Source organism: Lonchura striata, chromosome 14 (assembly GCF_050655825.1).
Source record: "Lonchura striata isolate lonStrDom1 chromosome 14, ASM5065582v1, whole genome shotgun sequence".
Classification (NCBI taxonomy): Eukaryota; Metazoa; Chordata; class Aves; order Passeriformes; family Estrildidae; genus Lonchura; species Lonchura striata.
The window spans coordinates 12,617,377-12,642,165 of NC_140716.1; the positions used below are offsets into that span (position 1 = coordinate 12,617,377).

A 24,789-nucleotide genomic window follows, 5' to 3' on the forward strand; every position below is an offset into this window, starting at 1 on the left:
AATAAATCAACATTGAATTAAGCCATGAAGAAACAATGTGATAAAAAGTCTTTCAGGCTCCTATAAATCATCAGATCCAGAAGCATGACATAAGTAACTGAGAGGGGAATTCAGCTTTTCTCCATAGCCATAATGCTTAAGGCCCAAATAAAATTACACTAATTTACCATGTAAGCAGTAATGGAATAGCTGAGGTAGAGATGGAGGTTTTGTTGGTTTCTGCTTTGTTTTCATGGTGGATTCTTTTAATCACTGATATGAGAACTATACCATGAACTACTTTGTTAAAGACAGAAAAGGTTGATATTGAAGTTTCAGTTCAATTGTTTTCGATCTGTGAATGTCCACTATGAGCAATTGCTCCATTTAAGAGGAATTACCCTTTGTACAAACCACTTCACTATTTAAAACAAAGCACATCTATCATCATTAAATAGAAAAAAAAAAAAATTACCAATCTTAAAATAATGACAGCAGCATTGTACAATGTGACATGGAAGATTCTGTCATGTTTCAAAACAAGTTTCTTTTGTCACTTCACTCAGAAAACCCCAACCGAATGACCAGGAAAACACACCACAGGAAAACATCAGTTAACAGAGCTAAGCCTCCATTAATATATCCCAAATCCCAATTTACCAGCGATCGATATTTTGCTGCAAAAATTACTTCAGTTTACCATTTGATGTTAACTTGTGGTCAGAAATTCAGTTTTGCACTGATGTGTCTTATTAAGGAGAAGAGAAAATACATGCGTGGAGCTGTTTCTAACCCCATGAAATGTTACCAAAAGATAGGGCACACCACAAATGCAACTTCGCTTCTCCTGTATCTTTAAATATTGACACTAAGGAAAATTCTCACCCAAATGCATCCACACGTTCCCAGCTGACCCTGTCCTTACAGTGACGCAGTGAAAAGTTGCAAGGCAAAGCCCCACGTTCTCCCTCTGTTCAGTGCTGCCACTGACACAGGCACTTTGGTGTGATGTTCTTTGAAAAGTCACTCTGGATTCCCATAGTTAGAACCATCTCACAAAGAAAATGTCCATATCATTTCAGACTATTTTAAACAACTAACTCAGAAGCATCCTTCAGTTTCTGTTGCCTTTTTCAAGTGAATGTCTTATTGAAAGTTAATCTATAACACGAACTAGGCCTCTGTCCTTTATTTATTTTCAACTTTATTTTCAAGAGTTAAACTCAAAATATTTTTAGGTAAATCATCCTTCATGCATAAACGTTTTTTAAATAAATCAGTTCCTCACTTGACTCTTAAAATATTACACACATGTGTAAAGTAAAAGATATCAGAGTAAATACTCAAGTTTCTAACCCTGGAAAAAGTAGTACAGCACTTGTGTAGCACACTGTGGAAAACAGTTTATCTATTTATCCTAAACAAACTGGCCAAGTGATGCAGTTGCACAAATAAATTATGGCCAATTTTAAATGACTACCAAAGCACTGATTTCCCCAAATGATTCAATCAGCTCCACAGAAAACCAGTATCCTTGTGGCTATGAGGGTAAATAAATATTTAGTGACAACGACTGGCTTACCCATCTTGAGAAGAATGTAATGCCTTTCACAGACTTCCAAGAAAGACATAACTCCAATTGTAAAACTTACACATGGCAGAATACCAATGTAGATACACAAAAATAAGAATAATTATCTTCATAAGTTCTAAATAGGCAGCAAAGTTTAACAACTGAGAGCTCAGTTGTAATACAGATGTCTGAGTTCAATTTAATTGAGGTGCAAGTGAGCAGACATATCTCAAGTGCAATTTTTAGAGAGAAAAAAATATATTATAGCTTCAGAATATCTATTTAGTGCTGGTCACAGGCTGCACGGGCAGGAGGATTCACTAGTTATTAGGTTGCCACACAAAGCCTTTAGGTTACCTGTATTTCAGATCGATAGACAACTTGATAGAGAGAGAAAAACATTTACAGTTTCACTAAAATAGTGACATTTGCACTAAACATACAAACTAAGTCTTTTTGTCAATTTGTTCTAAACTATCAGATAGGGGAAAAAGAGAAAAAAAAAACAAAGTAGATTGTCATGGTAAAAGTTTATTAATGTTTTTAAAAAAAACCCAACTTCTTATTCCTTTACTGTTTAAAACCAAAACCATGTTATATGGCTTTGCAGGTGATGTCAACTCAGTCCTCTTTGCCTGGATAATTTTGAGATAAAGTAGCATTGTTTCTAAGGACATACTTAACAAAATGCATAAAATAAGAGGCCATATGTGAATTAAGAATATAATTATCTGACTCTCTAGGAATTCAGAATAATTAAAATGCCAACCAGCAGTCAAAAGAACCAAAAAGCACAGAATTTTGAACCTGCCACAATTTTCATCACAAATTTAGCAGACTCTTCAACCTATTATATAATTGTGATTAGCACACACAGGATGATTTTAAACTGACAATAGGATTAAAGAGATGAGAAAGCAAACACTTTAAAAAAATTCTTTCAGTGTGGCAGTTAATCCACTGAAAGAGTTAAAAATTATCCGCTAGATATAGCGCTTTGTAAAGTACATTAGCAATCACTTCTCATCTTTCTCTCAGATGGAATAGATGCAGTTGAATTCCCTGTTTTCAAGTATTCATTAGAGTTGCACAGTTTCTGAAACCTTAAAGCAGTGCCATGCTATAGATGTGTTTGCATAATGATACTGCAATATCTCACTGAGGAAGGTTATTAGAGCACCCAGCCTCATCTTTATGTTATCCTTTAGCAGCTCCTTGTGTGGCCATGTTGACCTCTCACCTGAATTCCCATTTTTCCTTTCAAAAGCCCGTCTTTAACACACAACTTGTTCTTTGACAAACTCAAACCAACAAATCCAGAACAAAACACAGGAGTACATTTTGTATGTAACACTAAGTGCACAAGTCACACTGCATCATTAAAGCTGATCTATAAATGCCATTCCCAAAACAGATCCAGAATACAGAATTACCAAGAATGTACATTTTAGTTATGGCATGCAAATTACTGAAATTTAAATACATCATATTTATCTGATGCAAATTTTAATTGCAGACATATGAATCCCTCCCACATGCATGGATAATCTAGGGCGCATGCAAGAATCTGTTATTATGCACTCCTAAGCTGGAAGTCAGAAATGGTTTATACTACACTACAGCAGAAAAAAAACCTACAGGAAGGTTTTATCCTGAAAGTCATGGAGCTTTCTTCTTTCAGCAGGAACAGAAAAACAAATGTCCCCAAATAAAAATAAGCTTTAAATCTATTTTATCTATTTTTTAGGAACAAAAAGAAATACTGTATAACATCTTTCAGGCATTTGTGAATGCAGAAATAAAGTTAGACTTTCAGGGAAGTAAATTTGCACAGAAACTGTTGTAGTGGAAGTTGGAAGAAATGCCCCTATTTGTTACAATAGGCACAAGAATATTTTTTCTCCTGAAGTTTCAATAGAACTAAAAGGATAGACAGGATTAATTATTTTTGCATGATAACATATTTCTGTCTTGGCTCTACACACTTACTAGATGACTCTGTAATGGTGGATTCAGTTATAAAATAGAGTAGGATACAAAGATGATTTCAAATTACTAGTTAAAAAAAAAAAAAGTGCTATTATAGTTATTTCAGACTATAGCAGAGAGGAGGTACCAAATGTTAAATAATTTCAGAATATAGAGTGGGAGGAAATACTTTAAAAAAAATTCTCTAAGCAAAAATGAAATTATTTTTTAAAAAAATAATTGAAAATTGAGTAGAAATTAACATTGTTTTGCTGATACCCAAACATTTTCTTTAAACCCAGTCCAATATACTTCAGTGATAGAAGTATTCTGCACAGATATATCTTTATAAATCATCGGTTTCCCTGTGAACTAAAAATCAGCTTGGCTTTAATCAGCAGCATGTTTCAACACAGACTTAAAATTCCTGTCTTCAAAGAAGGCTTAAACAAAATTGCCATTGGGCACATTTACATTAGAAGTATAATTTATGCCTGCAAGTGAATAAAGAGCAGTCCTTTATGGCTGAAACTCTGCTACAGCATCCACGAGAAATGAAGGCACAGTACCGTGTTAAATATCTATATACATCACCAACAGAGACACTGCAAAAAGAAATAAAATAAAACAACACCAAAACACCAAAAGATTTGCGAAGGCTCAATGCTCTGTTAAAACATATTTTCTACTCACTCTCACATTCCTAAGTGCAGGCACAACACTCGCTCCACACGGTGGGAGACATTTATACAGTCTATTCACACAAAAAAATACCTCCCCGACTGCAAATCCCCCAAACGACGCTGACAAAGCAAGCTCTGCGAGGAAAAGCAAAAGTTAAGCAAACTTACCTGCTGTAAGTACATAAAAGTCAAGGCACAGGAGAGCTGGGGACACATGCCCACATTCGGCAGTGCCACGCAGGTTGCACCCGTAAGGGGATGCTGCATGGTGTTGCTCTGAAGTCTACGTAGAACAAGTGAGGGGGCTTGCATGCAAGCACGTTTGCCCTATCTTGTCACTATGTGTTGGTTGTATTTTTTTTTTTTCCCTCCTCTCCCTTTTGATTATTTAAATAAGAAACGGTGTTTCTCGAACGCCTTTCCTCTCCCCAGCGCTAAGCCCCTACATTCGTTTGTCAGCTAAGGCAACTTGGTAGGTTGAAACTACGGATTTTTAACAGAGAGGAAAAAAAAGAAGACACAGCCTGCAGCCTATTGATGAGCAAATGGAACTTCCTCAATGACAGAGCTGAAGCTTGTCTCACAACAGTAGCTGCTGACTAGGAGAGAGAGAGAGACTCAGTGAGGCTCAGTCGGCTGGTGCTGATGCTGCACAGCTTCTCATTTGTCAAATGGGTCCTAGGGCAGGGTCTTTACCACTCACCAAAATTCAAATACCGCATTTTAAAAATCCCTGGAGAGGATAGGAAAGGAGAGAAAGTGAGCGTGCTGCATCGCAGGCATCCGTGAGATCTGGGCAATTAGTGTCATTGCCCAGCTGGGACTGAATGCCTGTTATGATTCTGCACGCACACAGACACACTCACACCCTTCCCCCCTCCCAGGACTCACACCTGACTGGAAAAGGGCTTTCCCCTTCTAAGAACACAAGTATGAAGCACAAAGTAGGAAAGGGAAAGAATCTTGGCTAGTCAAGAGGATTCCGGCAAGTACACAGCCTGATCAGCAAATGAGCTTTTTTAAAACAGAAATTAATTTTCTATCTACATTGCATTCGCTATCCAGCTTCCCAAAGAAGCCCACAAAAGCATCACAGTGAAACTGTGCAGGAGCTGTGTAAGCACTGCAGCAGAAATACTGGGAATCAAACAGAATTCTATGGCATACTGTGTCTACTTTACTGGGGGGAGGGGAGCACACTTGGATAAAGACTGTATCTTAAAATTGGTCTGAAGCCCATCTCATCTAAAATTACAAATTTATCTGACAGCTAGTCAATCTATTATCAAGGACTGCCCTATCAGGTTACATGGAAAAATTACATTTGCAATTTTCAGAATTTAATGTTTACTTTCTACTTTGAGAATGATACCTCAAAATTAGTATTCCACTCTTGCCAGCTTTTTATTCACCCCCCCCCCCTTTATTTTATGGAGTAATAATTATTCATTAGTAGATCTAGTTAGTCTTTATGTAATAAAGTAGGATGTGACCTGCAAATCAAATAATTTATACTACAGCTTGTCCTTGAGGTCCTATATTACAGATCTTTTTTTTTCCTGAGATACAACTCAAGTATAACAGAAGATATTACTATTTTTAATTAGAATTTGACAAATGAATTAAATATTAATTCTTCAGGAAAGAAGGTCAAACCTCAAAGAACCACCTGAGGTTTTGAAGGGGTTCCTTCTTTTAAAAGGACTCTGAAGAAGATTTGAAAATCACCTATTTTATAGGATACGTAATTCCCCTAAAAACACATATGAGACCAAGAGTTTAATGCTAACAACAATAAGCAAATAACCCCACACAAGAAAAAGTCTATTTCATCCACAGCATAACTGGTTTGATATAAGATCTCCCTGCAAAATCAAATAATAGTCCCCGCTTAACTAGAAACAGAATCAAAACACATCTCTGCAACTCAGGTGCTACATAAAAAAACCCAAAAAAACCCCAAAACATTTATTTTTCATTCTACATGTGCACACATACCTGCACCCACACAAGCCTCAGGGACTGATTTAGATCCATTAACTCTTCTTCATGCAAAACTGAATATTTTCCAGCAGAATCAGTTATTATGTAATTTTCTTTCTCAAAAGCAGTCAATGCAACAAAAGCAATGTACTCATAACTCGGTAATCAACACCAAAACAATCATGCACAAACTTACAATAAAGGAATTGGGCTTGGCTTAGGAAACATCCATGCTTTTTGCAGTTTATCATGGATTCATCTACTAGAACAGCTCAGATTATTTAATCACCAAAAAAACCCAAACAAAACCAAAAAAACACCACCCAAAAAGAAACAAACAAAAGTCTCAAACCACCAACCAAAAAACCTCTCATGCCACAGATCAAGAGCGAGTGAGGAGGAGGAGAAATGAACCCTCTCTGTGCCCTTTCTCCTTTTTTCATTCTTTCTCTGTGCCTTAAGCAGTCTGCTGTTCTGACAGGAGTATGTCATGCTTTTCTTCATTCTTTTTATTTTTTTCTAGCCCAGAAAGGTTGTTATTCTGCAAATGCCCTAAGCTGAGAGAAGTTTCCCCTCAGTTCAGTTTCATATGAAACACCATAAATAATACATGGCACTTTAATGAGACCTTATCAGCATGTTTAATGAAAAACAAATACATTATATAAGGTAACCAACTCCTTCTATATTATGTCAAAATCAAAGGCATCCTAGCCAAACAGTTTGGAACTATATAAGTCTATCTAATTTCCCAAAGTGAAGTTCTGGAACATGGTGATGGTCAAGCAAAGCTTCTTCTGTCTATTGCACTATTTTACAGCTAAAAGGACATCCATAAAACAGATTAAATTCTTAAAAGCAGTGTGTTGAACAATTACTTCATGAGAATTTAGCACTGTCAATGTAGCTAACAGTCACTGTAAAAGTGAATTTCTCATTGGCCTTTTATCCTTAATTTTCACCCAATTCGATGTCAGAAAAGCATGATTCGCAAATCCTATGTATTCATGACATTTACATAATTATGTTATTAAAAAAAGAACAGCAATATCTTAACTATCCAAATCATCTATACATAGAGAAGCAATAAACATACATAATTCAGTATTGTAAGAGACCTAAAAAAGAAACACAATTCTTTAGCCTGAGATACGCTCCTTCAAGAGATGCAGGGGAAAGTCATTACCAACGTTCATCCCTTCCAAGGATAACTTGTCATTATGTCTAAAAAGAAAAAAAGGTAACAAAGTGTGTTTTATTTTTATAAGTATAAAATCAATGTCTCTTCTTTAAAGCCATTTCCTTGTTTACACACACTATTGTCCCTAACCCGGCCCATTAATCACCCCACAGTCCCAGTTATGGCTATATATACCCTAAGTGCCACCACAGCTGTGCCAAAGGGACATTTCTGCCTGTGCACAGCCTGACCTTCCCTGGCCCTGCCCAGGGACAGCGTCCCTGCAGCAGCACAGCACAGACCCCAGCACATCTCCTCTGCAAATTATTAACAGCTCCCTTTTTCCTTCTTTCTGCCACAACCAGAGTGTGCAATTGCCAAGGCCACTCCACCTCCAGCACACGACATTTCCCACCATCATTCAGCCCTCTTGGGTCAGGAACTGAACTCACCCCACTCTCAGCTGCTGATATTATAAAGTACCTATCAACTACCAACAAATGTCAACATTTTACAATAAAAAAAAAAAACAAAACAAACAAAAAAAAAAAAAAAAACAAAAAAAAAAAACAACAAGAAAAGAGGCCAACCATTTACACTGCCCACATCAGCCTGTGGAAGATCCTAGAAACAGTCTAAGAGATAAAACCTTCTTCCACACTAATAATGGATGCATCTGAGAGGCAATGCCTACTTCCATGAGAGGCAACACTTCCTCCTCAACCTCTTTGGGTTGCCCATGTCGTGACTTATGGCACAGGCAGAGAACTTGCAGAGAGGCACCTTCCCCCCACAGTCATTGAGAGCACCATTTGAAAAATGCCACCAGCAAAGCCTGGATCAATCTTGAATATGCAAATAAAAACATAAAACCAAAGAAATTCCGCAAAAAGGACCGGCAACACTTCTCACACAGTTACTTACAAATCCAAACCCACTTATATTTGCAATGCATCTGTTTATATGTTGTAACACGTTCTATTTAAAATCAACCACTCTGTTTGTTGTGACCTGGTAATCAACTTCAAACTGAAGTTCAAATTTTGCATTTCCAGACCTTTGACCTAGAAGCCAACCTTTGGAATTACCATAGCAGACTAACATTCAAGCCATTTCCATCAAGTAAAGGAAGGCTCTGAAAGCTGCGCCACCACACACCATCTTACACCTCAAACTCATCTCAGTAGTAGCCTACATTAAGAAGTTCAGACACAGAGGAGTCATGCAGTATTCCAAGTATTGTATGCCTCCAAACATCAAGCATTAGAAAAAATAAATCACAACTGCATATTAAATGCTCCATGCAAAGAAGGTAGTTTCTTCTCAACTTTATACAGTGGTTTATATGGTACAAAAATAATTCAGGCAAGTGGCATAGAATCTAACAGTACTTCTGTAAGCCCTCCTTATTTAACACCACATGAAAAAACAATAGCTCCCTGAACTTGAAACCAGGAAAAGCAGCATATTATAAAACTGAATAGATCAGTTACATATTTTGATAAATTACTATCAATTATCAATATCTCTGCCTGTATTTTACATTCTACTTTCTGTAGATATATTGTATATTTAAAAAAAAAAGTGGGGAAACTGAATTTTTTAATACTCTGTATTGTCAAAAAATATTAAATCAAAGGGCCTCCCGCTGTTCTTGTAAACTAAAAGGCAGCATCTCATCTTTTCAGTGGTATTTCACTGTCATGACTGTCCCTATTTCTAATCTCAGGTTTATCTCTCCTTTAGTAAGTAGGTTTTTGCACAAAGATCAGGACATTACAGAGGCTCATGCTTACCTCAGGCAAGTAAGAATCACTAATTTTCTTTCTATTAAGCACGGTGTTACATCCATTGACTTCTCCAGTACTTCATACCCAATCTCTCCAAAGCCTCTGTCGCACAGAATTAACCTCTTCAGCACCACTCAACACACGTTTCACAAGCATTCAGCATTAACTCTAGATTTTTCACAACGGAAGCAGCCAGGAGCCCTTATTTCCACCAATGTGCTCCAGAGGGGAAAGGCAACAAAATAAATAAAATATTCAGCCCAACCAGAACGGGTGCGTTCCTTGGCAGGGGTGATCTCCTGCTTTGGGGACAATTTGTAGGGAGCCTGGGGGGATGGAAACAAGGCCGGTTCAAGCGCTGCGGGCGGCTCGGGTGCGTGCGGAGCGCGGCCGGGAGCGCTCCGCTCCGCCGTTCCGGGCGCTCCATCTAGCGGAGACACGGAATTAGCGGGGACACGGCTCATCCCGGGGACACGGATCCTTCCCGGGACACGGATCCTTCCCGGGAACACGGATCCTTCCCGGGAACACGGATCCTTCCCGGGAACACGGATCCTTCCCGGGACATGGCTTAGCCCGGGACACGGCTCATCCCGGGGACACGGCTCATCCCGGGGGACACGGATCCTTCCCGGGACACGGCTCATCCCGGGAACACGGATCCTTCCCGGGAACACGGATCCTTCCCGGGAACACGGATCCTTCCCGGGACATGGCTTAGCCCGGGACACGGCTCATCCCGGGGACACGGCTCATCCCGGGGGACACGGCTCATCCCGGGGACACGGCTCATCCCGGGGACACGGATCCTTCCCGGGACACGGCTCCTTCCCGGGGGACACGGATCCTTCCCGGGACACGGCTCATCCCGGGGACACGGATCCTTCCCGGGACACGGCTCATCCCGGGGACACGGATCCTTCCCGGGACACGGCTCATCCCGGGGACACGGATCCTTCCCGGGACACGGATCCTTCCCGGGAACACGGATCCATCCCGGGACATGGCTTAGCCCGGGACACGGCTCATCCCGGGGACACGGCTCATCCCGGGGGACACGGCTCATCCCGGGGGACACGGGTCCTTCCCGGGAGACACGGCTCATCCCGGGGACACGGATCCTTCCCGGGACACGGCTCCTTCCCGGGAGACACGGCTCATCCCGGGGGACACGGAATTAGCGGGGACACGGCTCATCCCGGGGACACGGCTCATCCCGGGGACACGGCTCCTTCCCGGGAGACACGGATCCTTCCCGGGACAGGTGTCACACCCCGGGGACACGGCTCATCCCGGGGACACTCATGCCCGGGACAGGGCTCACACCCCGGGGACACGGCTCCTTCCCCGGGGACACATCTGGCATTCCCCGCTGCCCCCGCAGCCTGAGCCCGGCCCCAGCAGCGCGATCCCGACCGCCCTAAACTCCTTTGGGATCCCCATCGCCCCTGCTCTCTTCTCCGCCTTCCCGGCCGCTTTTTGCGCCCACCGGCACCAAGGCTGGGCGGGCAGAGCTGCAAAGCCAGGCTGGCTGAAGGACAAAGGGGGCTGGGACGCGCTGCTCGCCCGGGGACACAGGAACCATGGGCAGCACCGAGGAAGGGCTGCGCTGGGCAGAGCAGGGGCATGAGTGCAGCAGAACTGCTTTAGGAAAGTTTAAGATGATGTGTCATTCTATGGTCAGGAAAAAAAAATAAATAAAACACCCAAAAAAGTTTTATCTAAACTGTTGGAAGGGCTGCGCTGGGCAGAGCAGGGGCATGAGTGCAGCAGAACTGCTTTAGGAAAGTTTAAGATGATGTGTCATTCCATGGTCAGGGAAAAAAAAATAAATAAAACACCCAAAAAAGTTTTATCTAAACTGTTGGAAGGGCTGCGCTGGGCAGAGCAGGGGCATGAGTGCAGCAGAACTGCTTTAGGAAAGTTTAAGATGATGTGTCATTCCATGGTCAGGAAAAAAAAATAAATAAAACACCCAAAAAAGTTTTATCTAAACTGTTGGAAGGGCTGCGCTGGGCAGAGCAGGGGCATGAGTGCAGCAGAACTGCTTTAGGAAAGTTTAAGATGATGTACCATTCCATGGTCAGGAAAAAAAAATAAATAAAACACCCAAAAAAGTTTTATCTAAACTGTTGGAAGGGCTGCACTGGGCAGAGCAGGGGCATGAGTGCAGCAGAACTGCTTTAAGGAAAGTTTAAGACGATGTGCCATTCCATGGTCAGGGAAAATAAATAAATAAATAAAAATACCCAAAAAGTTTTATCTAAACTGTTACCTCCAAACTCGAGATGCAGGGACATAAGCAGACCCAAGAAGATGAAAAGGGAATCGGAGCAGCAAAATTCCTGTCAATCCCACTCTCACCTCCCTTAGCACAAAGGTAATGCAGACACCACGAGGCTTCATTTAGAGAAGCACAGGGTGCTCACACCCCCATCCATTACTGTCACAACACCAACTTTTACAAATCTTTAGGACAGACACATGGGTACAAGCCTGTATCACAGAAGGATTCCTGAACACAGGTGTGCAGTTTAATAATCAGCACTTAGGTCATTTTTTGTATCACAGTCTTAGAAAGACAGTAAGTGTGCCCTGTGTGTAGTCTTGCCCATACTATAAGGTTTTTCCAGATGAGAAGACACGACAATATTATCTTTAGAAAATTAACTCAATGAAACTTAAAAATTCAGGATTTTTAAAAAATTGACCTAAAAATTAAGGCATATTAACCACATAAAACTGTGTACACTTTGTTAAGCTCCAGTCCATAGAATGGGAGGGCTACAAACTACTCAGAAGTGTACAGCTAGACCTGAAGAGACAAAGCCTACTTTTTTTCTGCTGCCACTTGTGGCAGTTTGTCAAGACAGGAGAAAGAGGGAGATTGGACAGTAAAGACATACTGTGCATGTTTCACTTAAATTTGCTTTTATATAAAATTTTGTTTCCTTATTTTATAGAGACACAAGTTACTTGCAGTACTACACTGTTTTGTTCACATATACAGCACTTATTTTAAACTAAAATTTTCACACAAACTCATTAATCCACAGAAGTTTGCCCCATTTGTTTTGTTGGTGTTTTTTTTTTTTTTTCTGTTTTTCTCCATCATTTGTATCACATTTCACACTTTGCTGCTGTTATAAATTCACAAGGAAAGAATTTAACTTTGAGGACAAAATAAGCTGCAGGAGAGCATAACTTTAGAGCTTGTTTCCATGTAACAGTAATAAAAAATAAAATAACCATAGTAGCATCAAATGTAGTCATAAGAATACATAGTAGGGCAGCATAAACACATCTTGATCAAGAAGTTTTTTTATGAAGTACTATTAGTCTCTTAAAAATTAAAAGGATGTCAAATCTCAGAAGAAGAATAAGTGGTAGATTAATTATGGAATTATATGTAAGGTTTGCATTTTTTTTCTGTAGGAATTAAATTAACTGGATATCAGCACAGCTTCCTTTTCCAGTGAAACCATTTCTTTTATTATTCTGTCCACATCTGGACAGCCCTTCATATATTCTGAATCTAAGTCCACCACACTTAGTGCTCAGGGCTGGACTCACTTTAATGTATAACAGATAGATAATAACATACTCATATATTGAACCAAGAAATCCTCCCTGCCTCCACTTCTCCTGTCCTTTGCTTATTGCCCACTCTCCAGAGTAGGGGATACCTCCACTGCAATGAAGGATTCCTCTGCAGCTCCCTCCAGGACTTGTTTATCATCATCTACCAGCAAAACTCAAAATATCCCTCATCATTTTGGCCCTACCCCATAACACGGGCTAAGTCACTTCCAAATTTACCTCAATGACTCCTTCATCTTTAGTTCTTTCTTTTAGCTTTAAATCTGAATTTTTAACTAAAACTTCAAATTCTTACGACCCAGCCTGACAGGTTCTAGTTAAACACCCAGCTTCACCCAAAAGATAAAGATATGACTCAGGAGAACTAAAGCTGAGGGCTTTGTACCTTTAAGCTTCAGTTTATACTGAAGCACTACCAAGGCTTTCCAAGGTAGGCACCTACACACTCTCCAAAATCCCATTCCAGCATAAAGATCCCTGATGCCATGACCCAGTCTCACTCCTGTGACAGAATCTAGGACAAAAAGGTTGGTTTTGGTTTTTTTGGGTTTTTTTAACTTAGGAATTTTGGCTCTCTAGCCTTGCAGAATGACAAGCATAGGCATGGAAGGAGTTTTGTATATGAAATTAATACAAAGCTGACTATAAAGGGTTGTTTAGTTTGAGATATGGACAGAAGTGCCATGTGAGAAAGTCCAATTTCATACACAGAGTCAATATTGCCTCCTTGCTTTTTCTTCTGGCTTATCCACCAATTTTGAACGAAGCAGTTGCTTATTTTCCTAATTGCATTTTCCCCTCAATCGTCCAGGGATCCTGTCCTTTCCGTATTACATTTCCAGTTGTTTCATTAGTGTAACCTCTTTCTGTTCATGAGTCCAGCATCACCTCCCTCCTCCTCTCTTCACACTCTAATTGGTCTCTTTTTTTCATCTTTTTCTACTTCAATTGATAAGGTGTCACACTCCACACCACTGAGGCTTTTTTTTTTCCCTCAGCTACTAACTAGAGTGTGAAAATTCATCTACAATATTTTCTCAAAGCTACTTTCATCAAAACTAATCAGCTCTCCCTTGTTGTGGTGGCCATCCTCCTCTCCTACCTGCAACTCCTTCCTCTCTAATCTTCCTTAATGCAACAAAATGCACACTGGAAACTCTGAATTCACTCTCCTGTTCCCCTCTGCTGCTTTTTGGCATTGTTTCAGCATAAAGTTCAAATGTCTCATCCTCCAGGATTCAGACCATCCAAGACTCAGCATCAAGATCTACTCCTGCTGGACAATTACACACAGATTACCTGACATTCCTGAGTTTCTCTGAGACCTCTCAGTGTTCTGTGTCACAAATACACGACCAGACTCTTCTACTGAAGCATCAAACAACATTTCACTGTGGATGGGGCCTTCAGCTCCCTTGCAAAGTGATTTCCAGGAAACAGAGCTCATGTGGAATGTGCAGAATGTGGTGCTGAGTGGTTTGCAGCAGAAATAGGCTGCACACACTGGAGAGAAGCAGGTGCTCCTCAGTGTGAGCACCACTTGCACACCAGCCAGCTTCCCTCTGACTTCCAAGAATCTCCCAGCCATGACAAGCACAAAAACCCTCACAAAGAGGAGGAAAGCCTTCAAGCTTATTTATTCCAACTGTGCTTATGATTTTCTTGTGGGGTTCCTTACAAGAGAGAATCTTTGCCTCAAATTCCAAGTAACAAAGCATCAGTTCCCCTTTTCCCCTTTCACTCCATACTTGCAAAAATTCTCCTCCTCACAAACCTATTCATATTCATGCACCTTGAAGGGGAGAAAAAAATTAGCAAAATTCTCTTTGAAATGTTCTCATGCACATGAATAATGCTTCCTCTTTACTCTCTTTAAATTATATTGGCTCTACCAAAACTAGTTCTCCAGCTAAGAGAGGATGGTTTTATCTGTTCCTTTAAGAATTAGAATTTGTTAATGAAAATTAAAATCATTTCAAGATAAAACTTAGCAACATAAAAACTTTAACACTATAATTAAACAAAAATTACTACAAGTATTCGAATTAAAGAAATTGTCACAGAAATTTGTAAATAAATTACTCTTCAAATTTAACTCATTTTTAGTGCATCTGAAGTGGTTTTGCAGTTTCTGACTTATTTATGGAATTCCTCCAAAGACTCTCAGATTAAAATATAAATCTGAAAAACACAAAGCAAAGTTGTCTGGTTTTGGCTTAATTCTGACCATATAAAAATTGAGACTGGATCCTCTCATAGCTGTCATATTTTGTGAGGAAATTATACCTTGCTTTGTCATCTCTCAACACGATATTCATACAACATGATTTATTTTAATATAAAGAGTATTATTTATTCATTAACACTATGTAGAATACCACCAAAAACTTAAAAAACAGCAAAACAGGTACACCAAAAAAAAAAAAACCAAAAAAATAAAATGGGATTTTAAAGAATTGCTTTTATATGAATATGTTCTTTTCTGCAAACCTGAATGAAACATGAAATTCAGCTCTTGAAGTCAGAATATCAGTGAGGTCAGAGGCACACGTTAATAAGGTGCCTGAACATTTGGGGCTGGATGCTCTCTCCCCACAATATGAAACTCTGCACCCCTGTTGTCCTGGGGCTTCCAGCCCTTCCCACAGAGCTGTCTAATTGCTCCTATGCACTGAGAACCCTTTTGGGCCTTAACTCTCCACCCTAATATTTTGTAGCTTCACCCACCAAACCCAACTTCTCCTCTGGGAAAGGCTTCTCCATGGACATCTCAAGAGCACAAAAGGAGCAGAAATATTTCTCATTTTAGGCCAAACAGGTCAGTTAAAGCTAGCAAAAGGAAGCATTGCCCTCCTCTTCAGCCAGAGCCTGAACATATTTCTACAAACAGTATATCTCCAAAACTTATGCTGAATTTCTGATCAAAAAATGCAGAAAAAGTACATCAAACAGATAAAATTATTCATTATCAAATACTGTATTTAAATTAAGGGACAGAGAACCAAGTAACATGTTTTTTGTAGTGGTTGTTCAAAGGCATAGAAAGCCAAGACTTTAACAGTAACTTATTTTCCTTAAAGTTCAGGAAAACATATCTCTATCCATAAAACACCCATATTAAAGAACACAATTCTGTCCAAGTCCTGTGCATTATTACAGAGATAAAGTCAACACTGAAAATCAGGTAAATTGCAAAATCATTCACAGCAAATGCTCCCATACCTGTTGTTCCCTGCACCTGACCTCAGCACACTGCAAGTCCCAACTCTCCCAAACCTTTTATCAGCTCTGCCCCACCTGGTGCCTCAGCAGGACTCCTCCCACCACAGGTGCCCGTGGTGATGCAGATTGCTCTGCTGCAGGATGCTAATTGGCATCAGCTGGGGATTTCAGCCAGGCCACCCAACCACCATCAGGTGCCACCATCAGGTCAGCACAGAGAGACCCCACCTACAGAGAAAGGGTTCCACCTCCTTTAGTGCCTCCCTCTTACCTGAAAGGGAACCCCAAAGCCACACACCTTCCCTCCCTGTGCACATGAATCTCTTCCTGCTTCAGAGACAATCCCAATCCTTACTGAGGTGCAGCATAGACCTCACTGCTAAATTATGTGCATTATATATGCAATTTTAACATTGGATCTTGAATTTTTCATTGAAGCAAATATTATTGGTACCAAAACTATATTCCCAAATCCTGGCAAGAAACATTTCTGGGGTGTTACAACCTTACCTATGAACAAAAAGCTAAAATATTAAATCTAGGTACTGCCTTCACTGGAATAATAGTTAGGAGCAAAATTAAATGCAAGGACTCACCAGTAATCTCCAGACAGGGCAACTTCAGGGTCCTTCACAGATAAACAAAACAGCAGAAAAACAAATGCCAGCCTAACTAAAACAAGCAGCTGGACTACAAATAAAAAGCAGTAAAATATCTGTAGCATTTACCATGAGCCAAATTTTCTGGAACTGGTGGAAGTCTGAGCACTCGGTGAGTGCAGTCCTGGGCTCTCTGAACACAGAACACCTGCAGTGCTGCAGAGGAGGCAGCAGGAACAGTTTTTTCAAGAATTTAGTGATGCATTTCAAGTTAAACTACATTGCAAGTTCATCATTGTATCCTGTTTTATCGTTTTATCAAAACAATACTAAAAGGAGGACAGTTGTGGCACTGGATAACCACTTACACCTGATACATATCACTGATCCTCAAAAAATTTCTCTTAACTTAAAGTTAAGGTCTGCTTTCATGTTGTCCTCATTCTTAAATATTTCAGCACTTAGTGCTGAAAAGACAATATAATTTTCAAGACTGAAATAGTATGGAAAGGAATACATTTGAAACAAGCAAACTTTTACAATCTTATTTACCTAAATCTTGCCAAAGTAATTCAATTGCCATAAAATACTTAGTCAAGGAGCAGACAGCCTTGCTGCATAATTCATCAGTCATTTTAATCCTGTTGATGAGTATCAGGTTCTCTACAGAAATGCTTTTAAAGACTGCTTAAGAAAAATCATTGTTAGTTAGGGAATTATGAGATGTATTACTAACAGATAAAACAATCCAGCAAAACCTACCCTGTGGCCTCTGTAATGGCAAGTAATACCCTTATAAAGAAAACTTATACCCCTGAAGTCATAGACAAACTGCAAATGTTAATACTTTATACAGAAATCTGAGCTAATAGGCTCTCCCCAGCATTTACCTTCACTGAAAAATACTACACAGAGAAGAATTTGCTCAGTTGGGAGGTTGCTCTAGATCTCAGTTACTTGCAGACTGAAAGCAAAAATTTTTATCAATAAAATGGAGTTGCACACAGTCCTAATTACTGGAGAAACTTGTAGTTTTTTACTCTTTTCATATTACCTACGCCTAAATGATTTTATTTATCAATAATGACAAAAGTAAATTACATAATTTACTATGACTGTGAACTAAATAATAAAGCCTACAAAACACCAGAACTAAGTTTATCTGTGTAATTAGAATTTAAATATCCTGACTGTTTTATTCCATACATGTTTCCCATACAGAGCTTGGCCCTCCCTCAGTCAGTTTGAGAATATACATAGGCAAAACAACACTGGAATGACTGAATCATAAAGTAAGAAATCTTTGGTTCCTTGTTTTCATTCATTCTTTTTTTGTTCTCCAGCATTCATTCCTGCTCCAAAAAAACCTTGGAATTCTGAGCCAGGGGCAGAACAATCAGCTATTCCTGCAGGACCTGCACACACAGCCCCATTGCACTGAGATGGGAGAGATGTTCAGAGGAGGCAAAATCCTGAGATTTCAACCCATTAATTTCTGGGAGTTATTTAATAGTTGTTAGTCAAATTTGAGCAGGTATTCAGACTGACTTGAAAGGGCCAAAATCATGTTCCTGAAAAATATCCCATTTTCTCTGGTGACCTATCAAAGACTGCTAGAATCTCTTGAGAATACTGCCTTTCGTGCATTTTGAGAAGAAAGTACAAAGAGATGGCCTGAACTTAAGCATTTAATTCTGCAGAGTTTATCAATTTAACCTTGAGGATGAATCTCACATCTGTGGACACTACCTAATAAAGTGTTGCAAATCCCTCTCTGTTGGGCTGGTGTGGAAAAAGGCAGCTGCATTATCCCCAGCTCAGCCCTGCCCAGCTGTGGGTCTCAGGGGCTGATGTCTCTCCCTTGCCAGTGCTTATCACACCTCATTGTGTCCAAATGTGCCATTCACTTGGGTTTGAGACTCAGAGGAGCCAGCATCTCAGCAGCCATGAAGTTTAATCAGTCCAAGGCCCAAGTCCTGCATTTTGGCCACAATAAGCCCCTGCAGTGCTCTGGGCTGGGGATGGTGTGGCTGTCAGTGCCCAGGCAGAGAGGGACCTGGGGGTGCTGGTCAGCAAGAGACTGGCCATGAGCCAGCAGAGTGCCCTCCCTGCTGTGAGGGTCAGAGTGCAGTGTGCCCTGCTGGCTGAGGAGGCCGATGGCTCCTGGCCTGGGTCAGGAATGGAGTGGCCAGCAGGAGCAGGGAGCTCATTCTGCCCCTGCACCCGGCTCTGCTGAGGGCACACCTCGAGTGCTGTGCCCAGCTCTGGCCCCTCAGTTTGGGAAGGACACGGAGACACTCGAGCACGTCCAGAGGAGGCACCAGGGCTGGAGAGGGGCTGGGAACACAAACCCTGTGAGGAACGGCTGAGGGAGCTGGGGGTGCTCACCTGGAGAAAAGGAGACTCAGGGGTGACCTTATCACTGCACAGCTCCTGAAAGGTGGCTGTGCTCAGGTGGGGCTGGGCTCTTTCTCCAGGCAGCACTGACAGAACCAGAGGACAGTCTCAAGCTGCAGCAAAGGAAATATAGGTTGGATATTAGGAAAAATTTTTTTACAGTAAGGGTGATAAAGCACTAGAATTGTCTTCCAGGGGAGATGGTGGAGTCACCATCCCTGGGTGTGTTTAACAAAGCCTGGATGTGGCACTGGGTGCCAGGGTTTAATTGAGGTGTTGGGGCTGGGTTGGACTTGATGATATTGAAGGTCTCTCCCTGTCAGAACTCACAATGTCCCTCAGACATTTTTGGATGTTCCAGGCCCAGGTCAGAAGCATTTGAGACCCTGGCAGGCAGCTGGAAACAGCTGGGATTTTGGGTTTGAACCATGGAATGATTTACCAACCTTGCAGGAAGAACAAGAAGACACAAAAGTGTAGATATTAGAGTAGAAGTAGTCACAAAGTAGAGGGAAGAATTTTTGACTGCTGGACAGGGGGTTTTGGTTTTGTACATGGGGTCAGAGGTTTTAAGATGGAGGGATTTGGGCCTGCCCTGTCCTCCCTCTTTCTCCTTCCTCACCTCCATGTTCTTGGTGATGTTGGCACTCCCAGATTGGTTTAGAGTAGAAAATCACCATTTAATATAGGTAATAGGCATTGGGGAAAAACTGTAACCATGGAACACGTAATGTGCCATATAAAAGAGAGCAGCAGCCCTGGCAGGGACAGAAGAAGCAGTCGGGGTCAGAGAGGATGTCAGGGCGTGTGTGTGCCTCTGCCTGAGCTCTGAGCAAACCACAGCAGCCCCAGAAGAAAATCTTTTAGATAACTTGCAATAGACTGCCTTGAGACCGAACAACAGAGACTGCTGAGCCTTTCTTTGGAAGCTCGGGGTGGAGGAGAGACTTTTCCACCACACGGAGCCGCCCCTGACCCAGGGTGAGCTCTGGCATCTCTCAACCCAGTGATTCTGTGAATTCTGTCAATCAGGTGTGCCAGTGCTCACTCAGTTACACAGCATTGTTGGTGTCCCACCACTACCATGAGTGAATGCTGATTTCTGCATCTCCTTAGTCAAACTAAACCCAGCTTTGCTTCTGTCCCATGTAATTTTAATTTATGTGCCAGCAACTGTCCACATCATATGCCTGGATAAAAATAGGAGTTTAAATGTAGGAATTTCTAGGTTTCAGAACAAGAAAAATTCAAGTGCTCAAGTCCTCAACGTTACACATAATTTCTGTGTAGCTTTATTGATAAATAATGACTATGTGACTTTCTGAAAGTAAGTTAACAAACCTTTTGGCATGAGGAAGTGCAATGCAGGGAATAATGGGTTTTTGTGGGGGATGAGCATTTTAATTTATTATTGTCTTTATCTGTTGTTATTGTAAATATAGTATTTGCTAATATAATTTAAATAACTGAGAGACATCTGAAAAATTAAAATTACAGCTATATTAATGCAACAATTTTACTGATCCCAAGTAATCAAATGCTTGATTGGTTTAGTGCCACCCCCGCAAAAAAAGCTGATACACACTCTACAAACTTTCTTCATTGTAAGTTTAAAAAATTAAATAGCACAAACATATTTTAGCAGGGTTTCCACATTTGCTACAATACAGACAGTTGTAGTGGGGACTGGAGAAGGATGAGGTCAGTGAGAGGAAGGAAAATGTGATTACCTAATTCCCATTCTGCTGCCAACTCTGACCTTTGGATTCCATTTCAAATCCAGCTATCATGTTACCAAAATAATCAAAATAATATACTACAGGATGGATACTGTTTTGCTAATATGATATGCAGATTCCTAGTAGGAATTTTATCCTTACAACTAAATTGCACTTATGCCAATTATGAAATATTTTTATGTGCATGTGGCACACTATTTCAGAACAGCATTTTTTCACTTGACATACAAAGAGCCTGAAGAAAAAAAAAGATCAAAAATTCCAGCTGAATTCCACGTCAGTGCTTGCAACTTGAGTTGATTTTGTACAGCAAATTCCAAATGGTCATCTTCCTTTAATAGATTCTTACTAATAAAGTGTCAAAATCTTAAAAAAATTATGGAGGAGAATGTATAAAATGACATCCAGATAAACAATACAGGAGCAAGAGACATGGACTGAGATTTGATTTGATATTAATATTTAAGAAGTAGGAAAAACATTCCAAATGGCAGCTGTGTGAAGTAAGCCATGCTACCTTCACCAAAAATGTGAATTCTGAAAAAGAAAAATGAGTTTCTTTCTAAAAGTAAGGCTGTGAAATATTGATTTCTGTTATGAAAAGCTGGGCCTTCTAACCCTTGGTGATGATTGTGAGAAGGAAAACAGTGAGATGAGATACAATCTCACATTAATTGCACGTGGAAATCATATTTTTTAAACTGCCTAATTTACTGTGAAACTGGAGGGACATGAGGAGCCGAAGAGAGGGCAAAATCCATCATTTAGGATTTGCTCAAAATTTGTTTTTCAGTGACTCTTTAAAGGGGAATTACAAAAACATTCTTTTTAAGATAAAGGAGATGCAGTAAAAGGGGAATCCACTTGAGGCCAGCTGGAAGCACCCACGAGAGGCTCACCTGGGCACAGCTCAGGTGCAGCAGCACTGAATTTCCCTCAGTGGGCATCACATCACGAGGCTTCTGTTGTGAGCAGCTGCTATTTGTTATTGATACTTGTATTCAGAGGCACTGGAGAGAAAAAAATTGTTTGTCAATGACAGCTTCTGATCATTCTGCAAGAAAAAATGGCAGTTATCTCCAGATACAAGTGATTTAAAAAATGGGATAGCCTTCAATTAAATATGTAATCTTACTGCTTGCTTTTATCTTCAAGCACTAGAAGGTTTTAAAACACTAGAAATAAACTAAAGGATCATTCCTTCTTCCACTGAAAGTGGGGCCCTTGCATTTTCAAAAATTAACCCTGCAATTAGTCATACTTCCCTGAAATTATGAAAAAACACTAACATCCTATTTCATATAAATAATTGCAAAGAAAATATTTTAATTATTCAAACGGCACCTTGAGTGGATTTACTAGGGATAATTACCTCTAAGAAAACATTCTAAGCCAGAACTGATTAGAAAGTGGGAGAATTCTTCACAGGCCAATACCCACACACTCACTCTGTCATCTAAGTGTCCCACCTACTAAATTCCTGAAAGAATTCTTCATGTCAATGAATGTAAAGAGAAAAAGGTTTTGCAAAGCAAGATAACTGACTCTTAAACACAACATTTACAGAGGAATTAGAAATTTGGAGGTAATTGTCAGATTTTGCTTAGATGAATAAAATTTATGAGCAAATTCCCTTGAAATCTAGAGATCAGAGAAGTGGATATACTCAAATCCAGTTGATAAAGGAAAAATTAATCATGAATTGCACACAGCATGTAGAATTTGTGCAGAAACCTGCTACTCTGTTGAGTCTGTTTCAAGAAAAACATCCTCAAAAATCTCAGACTGAAACACAAAATCACCTCAATCTTTTTCTTTCTCCAAACAGGTGTGAAATGCAGCTCAGCTGAAAACCACAGTTCTGACTTGCAAGTGAATTAAGCTTCACAGAATGATAAATAAAATGTTCAGTAATGTGCTTTTGGTGTGACTGAATAAGGCATCTGGATAAAATTGAGAACTATAGGCGAACATTAAATCATTTTAAAAACATGCATGAACTTCAGAATGATGCTGTCATCACATTATTTATATTCTAGACAGACCAAAGAGCTATTGTATTTCAGGTCTTTCATGGCAAAACAAAAGCTTTACACAGTAATATTAAGTATTTAGATGCTTTCATGCAGGATTTATTATTTTGTATTTTGTCCTCTCTCTATATTTCTCTCAATTTCAACTGCATTTTTTGTCATTTTAGCTTTATACTGTTTGGTACATTTGTTTTGTTATCTATTATCTGATGAGCAATCTGAATTCATGCAGAGCTGGATATGGCTGAGAGAACTTATCTTCCCTAGATCATCAAACTAAATAAAAGCAGGAGACAAAGAAACAGAGTAGAAAAAACCCCTCAGTTTTGTACTATTTAGACAAAAATAACTTTACACGCCTTTAATGTTTATCTGAATTAACCATGTTAAAGAACAGCCAAACGTAGAAGTTATTTCACACAGTAAAACATGAACTCTGTTGTAAGATTTTTTCAATACTCTTCCTTTACAAAGACATATAAACGTTCAACATAAAACTAAATGTGGAAAAGAACATATTTCATTAGAAATGAACATCATAAATTAAATGGTCACCAACAATAATTGAATTTTTCTATAATCACCACAATTTGTTCTTTCATCTAACTTTTAAAACTCAGCTTTCACTGAGCTTATCTCCTTGATCAGGGCAGTGCCATCCTTTATGAGTTTCCTGTGATTGGGATTTTTTACTGCATTAGCTCAAAAATGCTGCTGTTAGGCTTTACTGCATCTAACAAGGCAGAAACATTTTTCAAATTTATTCAGCCTGAAAATTTCCACTTGTCCCTAACTTTTGCTCTCTCATTCTGCCAACTATTCTGAGTATAGCCATCAAACCTTTTGCATAGTAACCTTTTTAAATTTGCTTCAGAGCAGCTAAACATACAAAGCCATCAGAATGTCAGAGTCAACAGCTCCAGCTCAAATCTTTTTCCTTTCTTGGTAGTCTCTGTACCAATTTAAGAAATGTTTTCCCTATAGCCACATTTGTTGGTGTAGTATAAACCTACAGTTAAATAGAATTTTATGTTCTGTTTATGCAAAACAAACAAAAAAAAGCCTGTCATCAACTAAATATCTACCTGCAAAGTGGCTCTGATTTAAAGCATATTTGTAGGTAAGCAAATATAAATTATATTGTAAGATTTGCATAACAAAGATTGATGTAACACAGAGCAGAAATTAAATGATTCAGCTGTGGCTGTTCCTGTGTGGTGTCAGAGATTTTCTGGCACAGAGGCACAGGGGAATGGGCTTTGCTGGTGGCTGTCACACACCTCTGGGTAGGACCTCAGGAGAATTCAGGCATTTCAAAAGCTCTTGTTCTGATCATGTGAAAAGGGTTTTGGTGACCAAGGATGGAGCAGTAGGTACAGAGGGAATAACACAACCCAAGGCTGGCCAGGAAAGCGGGACTGTTTTCTTTGGAGCAGATTTGACAGAACTCCTCAAACAGAACTCTTAACCATCTGACCCAAAAGATCTTTGAGAATTCCTCTCTTTGAGAAGTGGGAAATGACACGCTCAAAATGTTCCAGTGAGCCACAACACAGAACTGAACTAACTCCTATTCCAAGGTGTGATGATAGGGTAGATCAAAAAGATAAACTATAAACACAGCAAAGATTATACACCACATCTTGTAATAGGTGTACAAATGCACATATATTGATTCAGTAGATGATTATTCAAGCATACAGTAATTAATCTTTATTGTGATGGAAAGAACAGAGAGGAAAGACAAAATCTGAAGCTACTTTAAACTTACCCTATCAAATCTTTTCAGGACACATCAAAGATTTTATATTCAATCTGTTGGTTCAAATGCTCTCATAGTGAATGATGTTTCAGGAGTTTGTTTCCCTTTGAAACAGAAGGTAAGTTTTCCAATCCAAGTTATACATTAATTGCACCTTATGTATTTTCATAACTAGACAGCTATAGGAAAATTACCTTACTAGTTTTTACAATAAATGCAGAATTCTTTACTGGAGAAACCACCCACATGTAAAAGCCGTGAACACAAGTGCTGACAATCAG

The 24,789-nt window shown here is 39.8% G+C and overlaps 1 protein-coding gene across 42 annotated transcripts in view; it reads right to left on the reverse strand.

Annotated features, from left to right (window-relative positions):
• Window positions 1-24,789, reverse strand: part of RBFOX1 (RNA binding fox-1 homolog 1) — a 1,274,894-nt gene that overhangs the window by 260,477 nt on the left and 989,628 nt on the right. For 2 of the 42 annotated variants that reach the window (XM_085591765.1, XM_021531182.4), the window contains exon 1: window positions 4,372-5,623. The exons of 33 other annotated variants lie outside the window; for them this stretch is intronic. Coding sequence is in view for 2 of the 9 variants with exons in the window: in XM_085591762.1 (XP_085447888.1) it covers window positions 4,372-4,515 (144 nt within the window). In the remaining 7 variants the exon portion in view is untranslated. Of the gene's footprint in view, window positions 1-4,213; window positions 4,351-4,371; window positions 5,624-6,201; window positions 6,343-9,162; window positions 9,600-24,789 lie in introns of those variants that run through there. 7 more of the 42 variants (XM_021531193.4, XM_021531191.4, XM_085591767.1 and 4 more) reach the window with 6 other exon arrangements.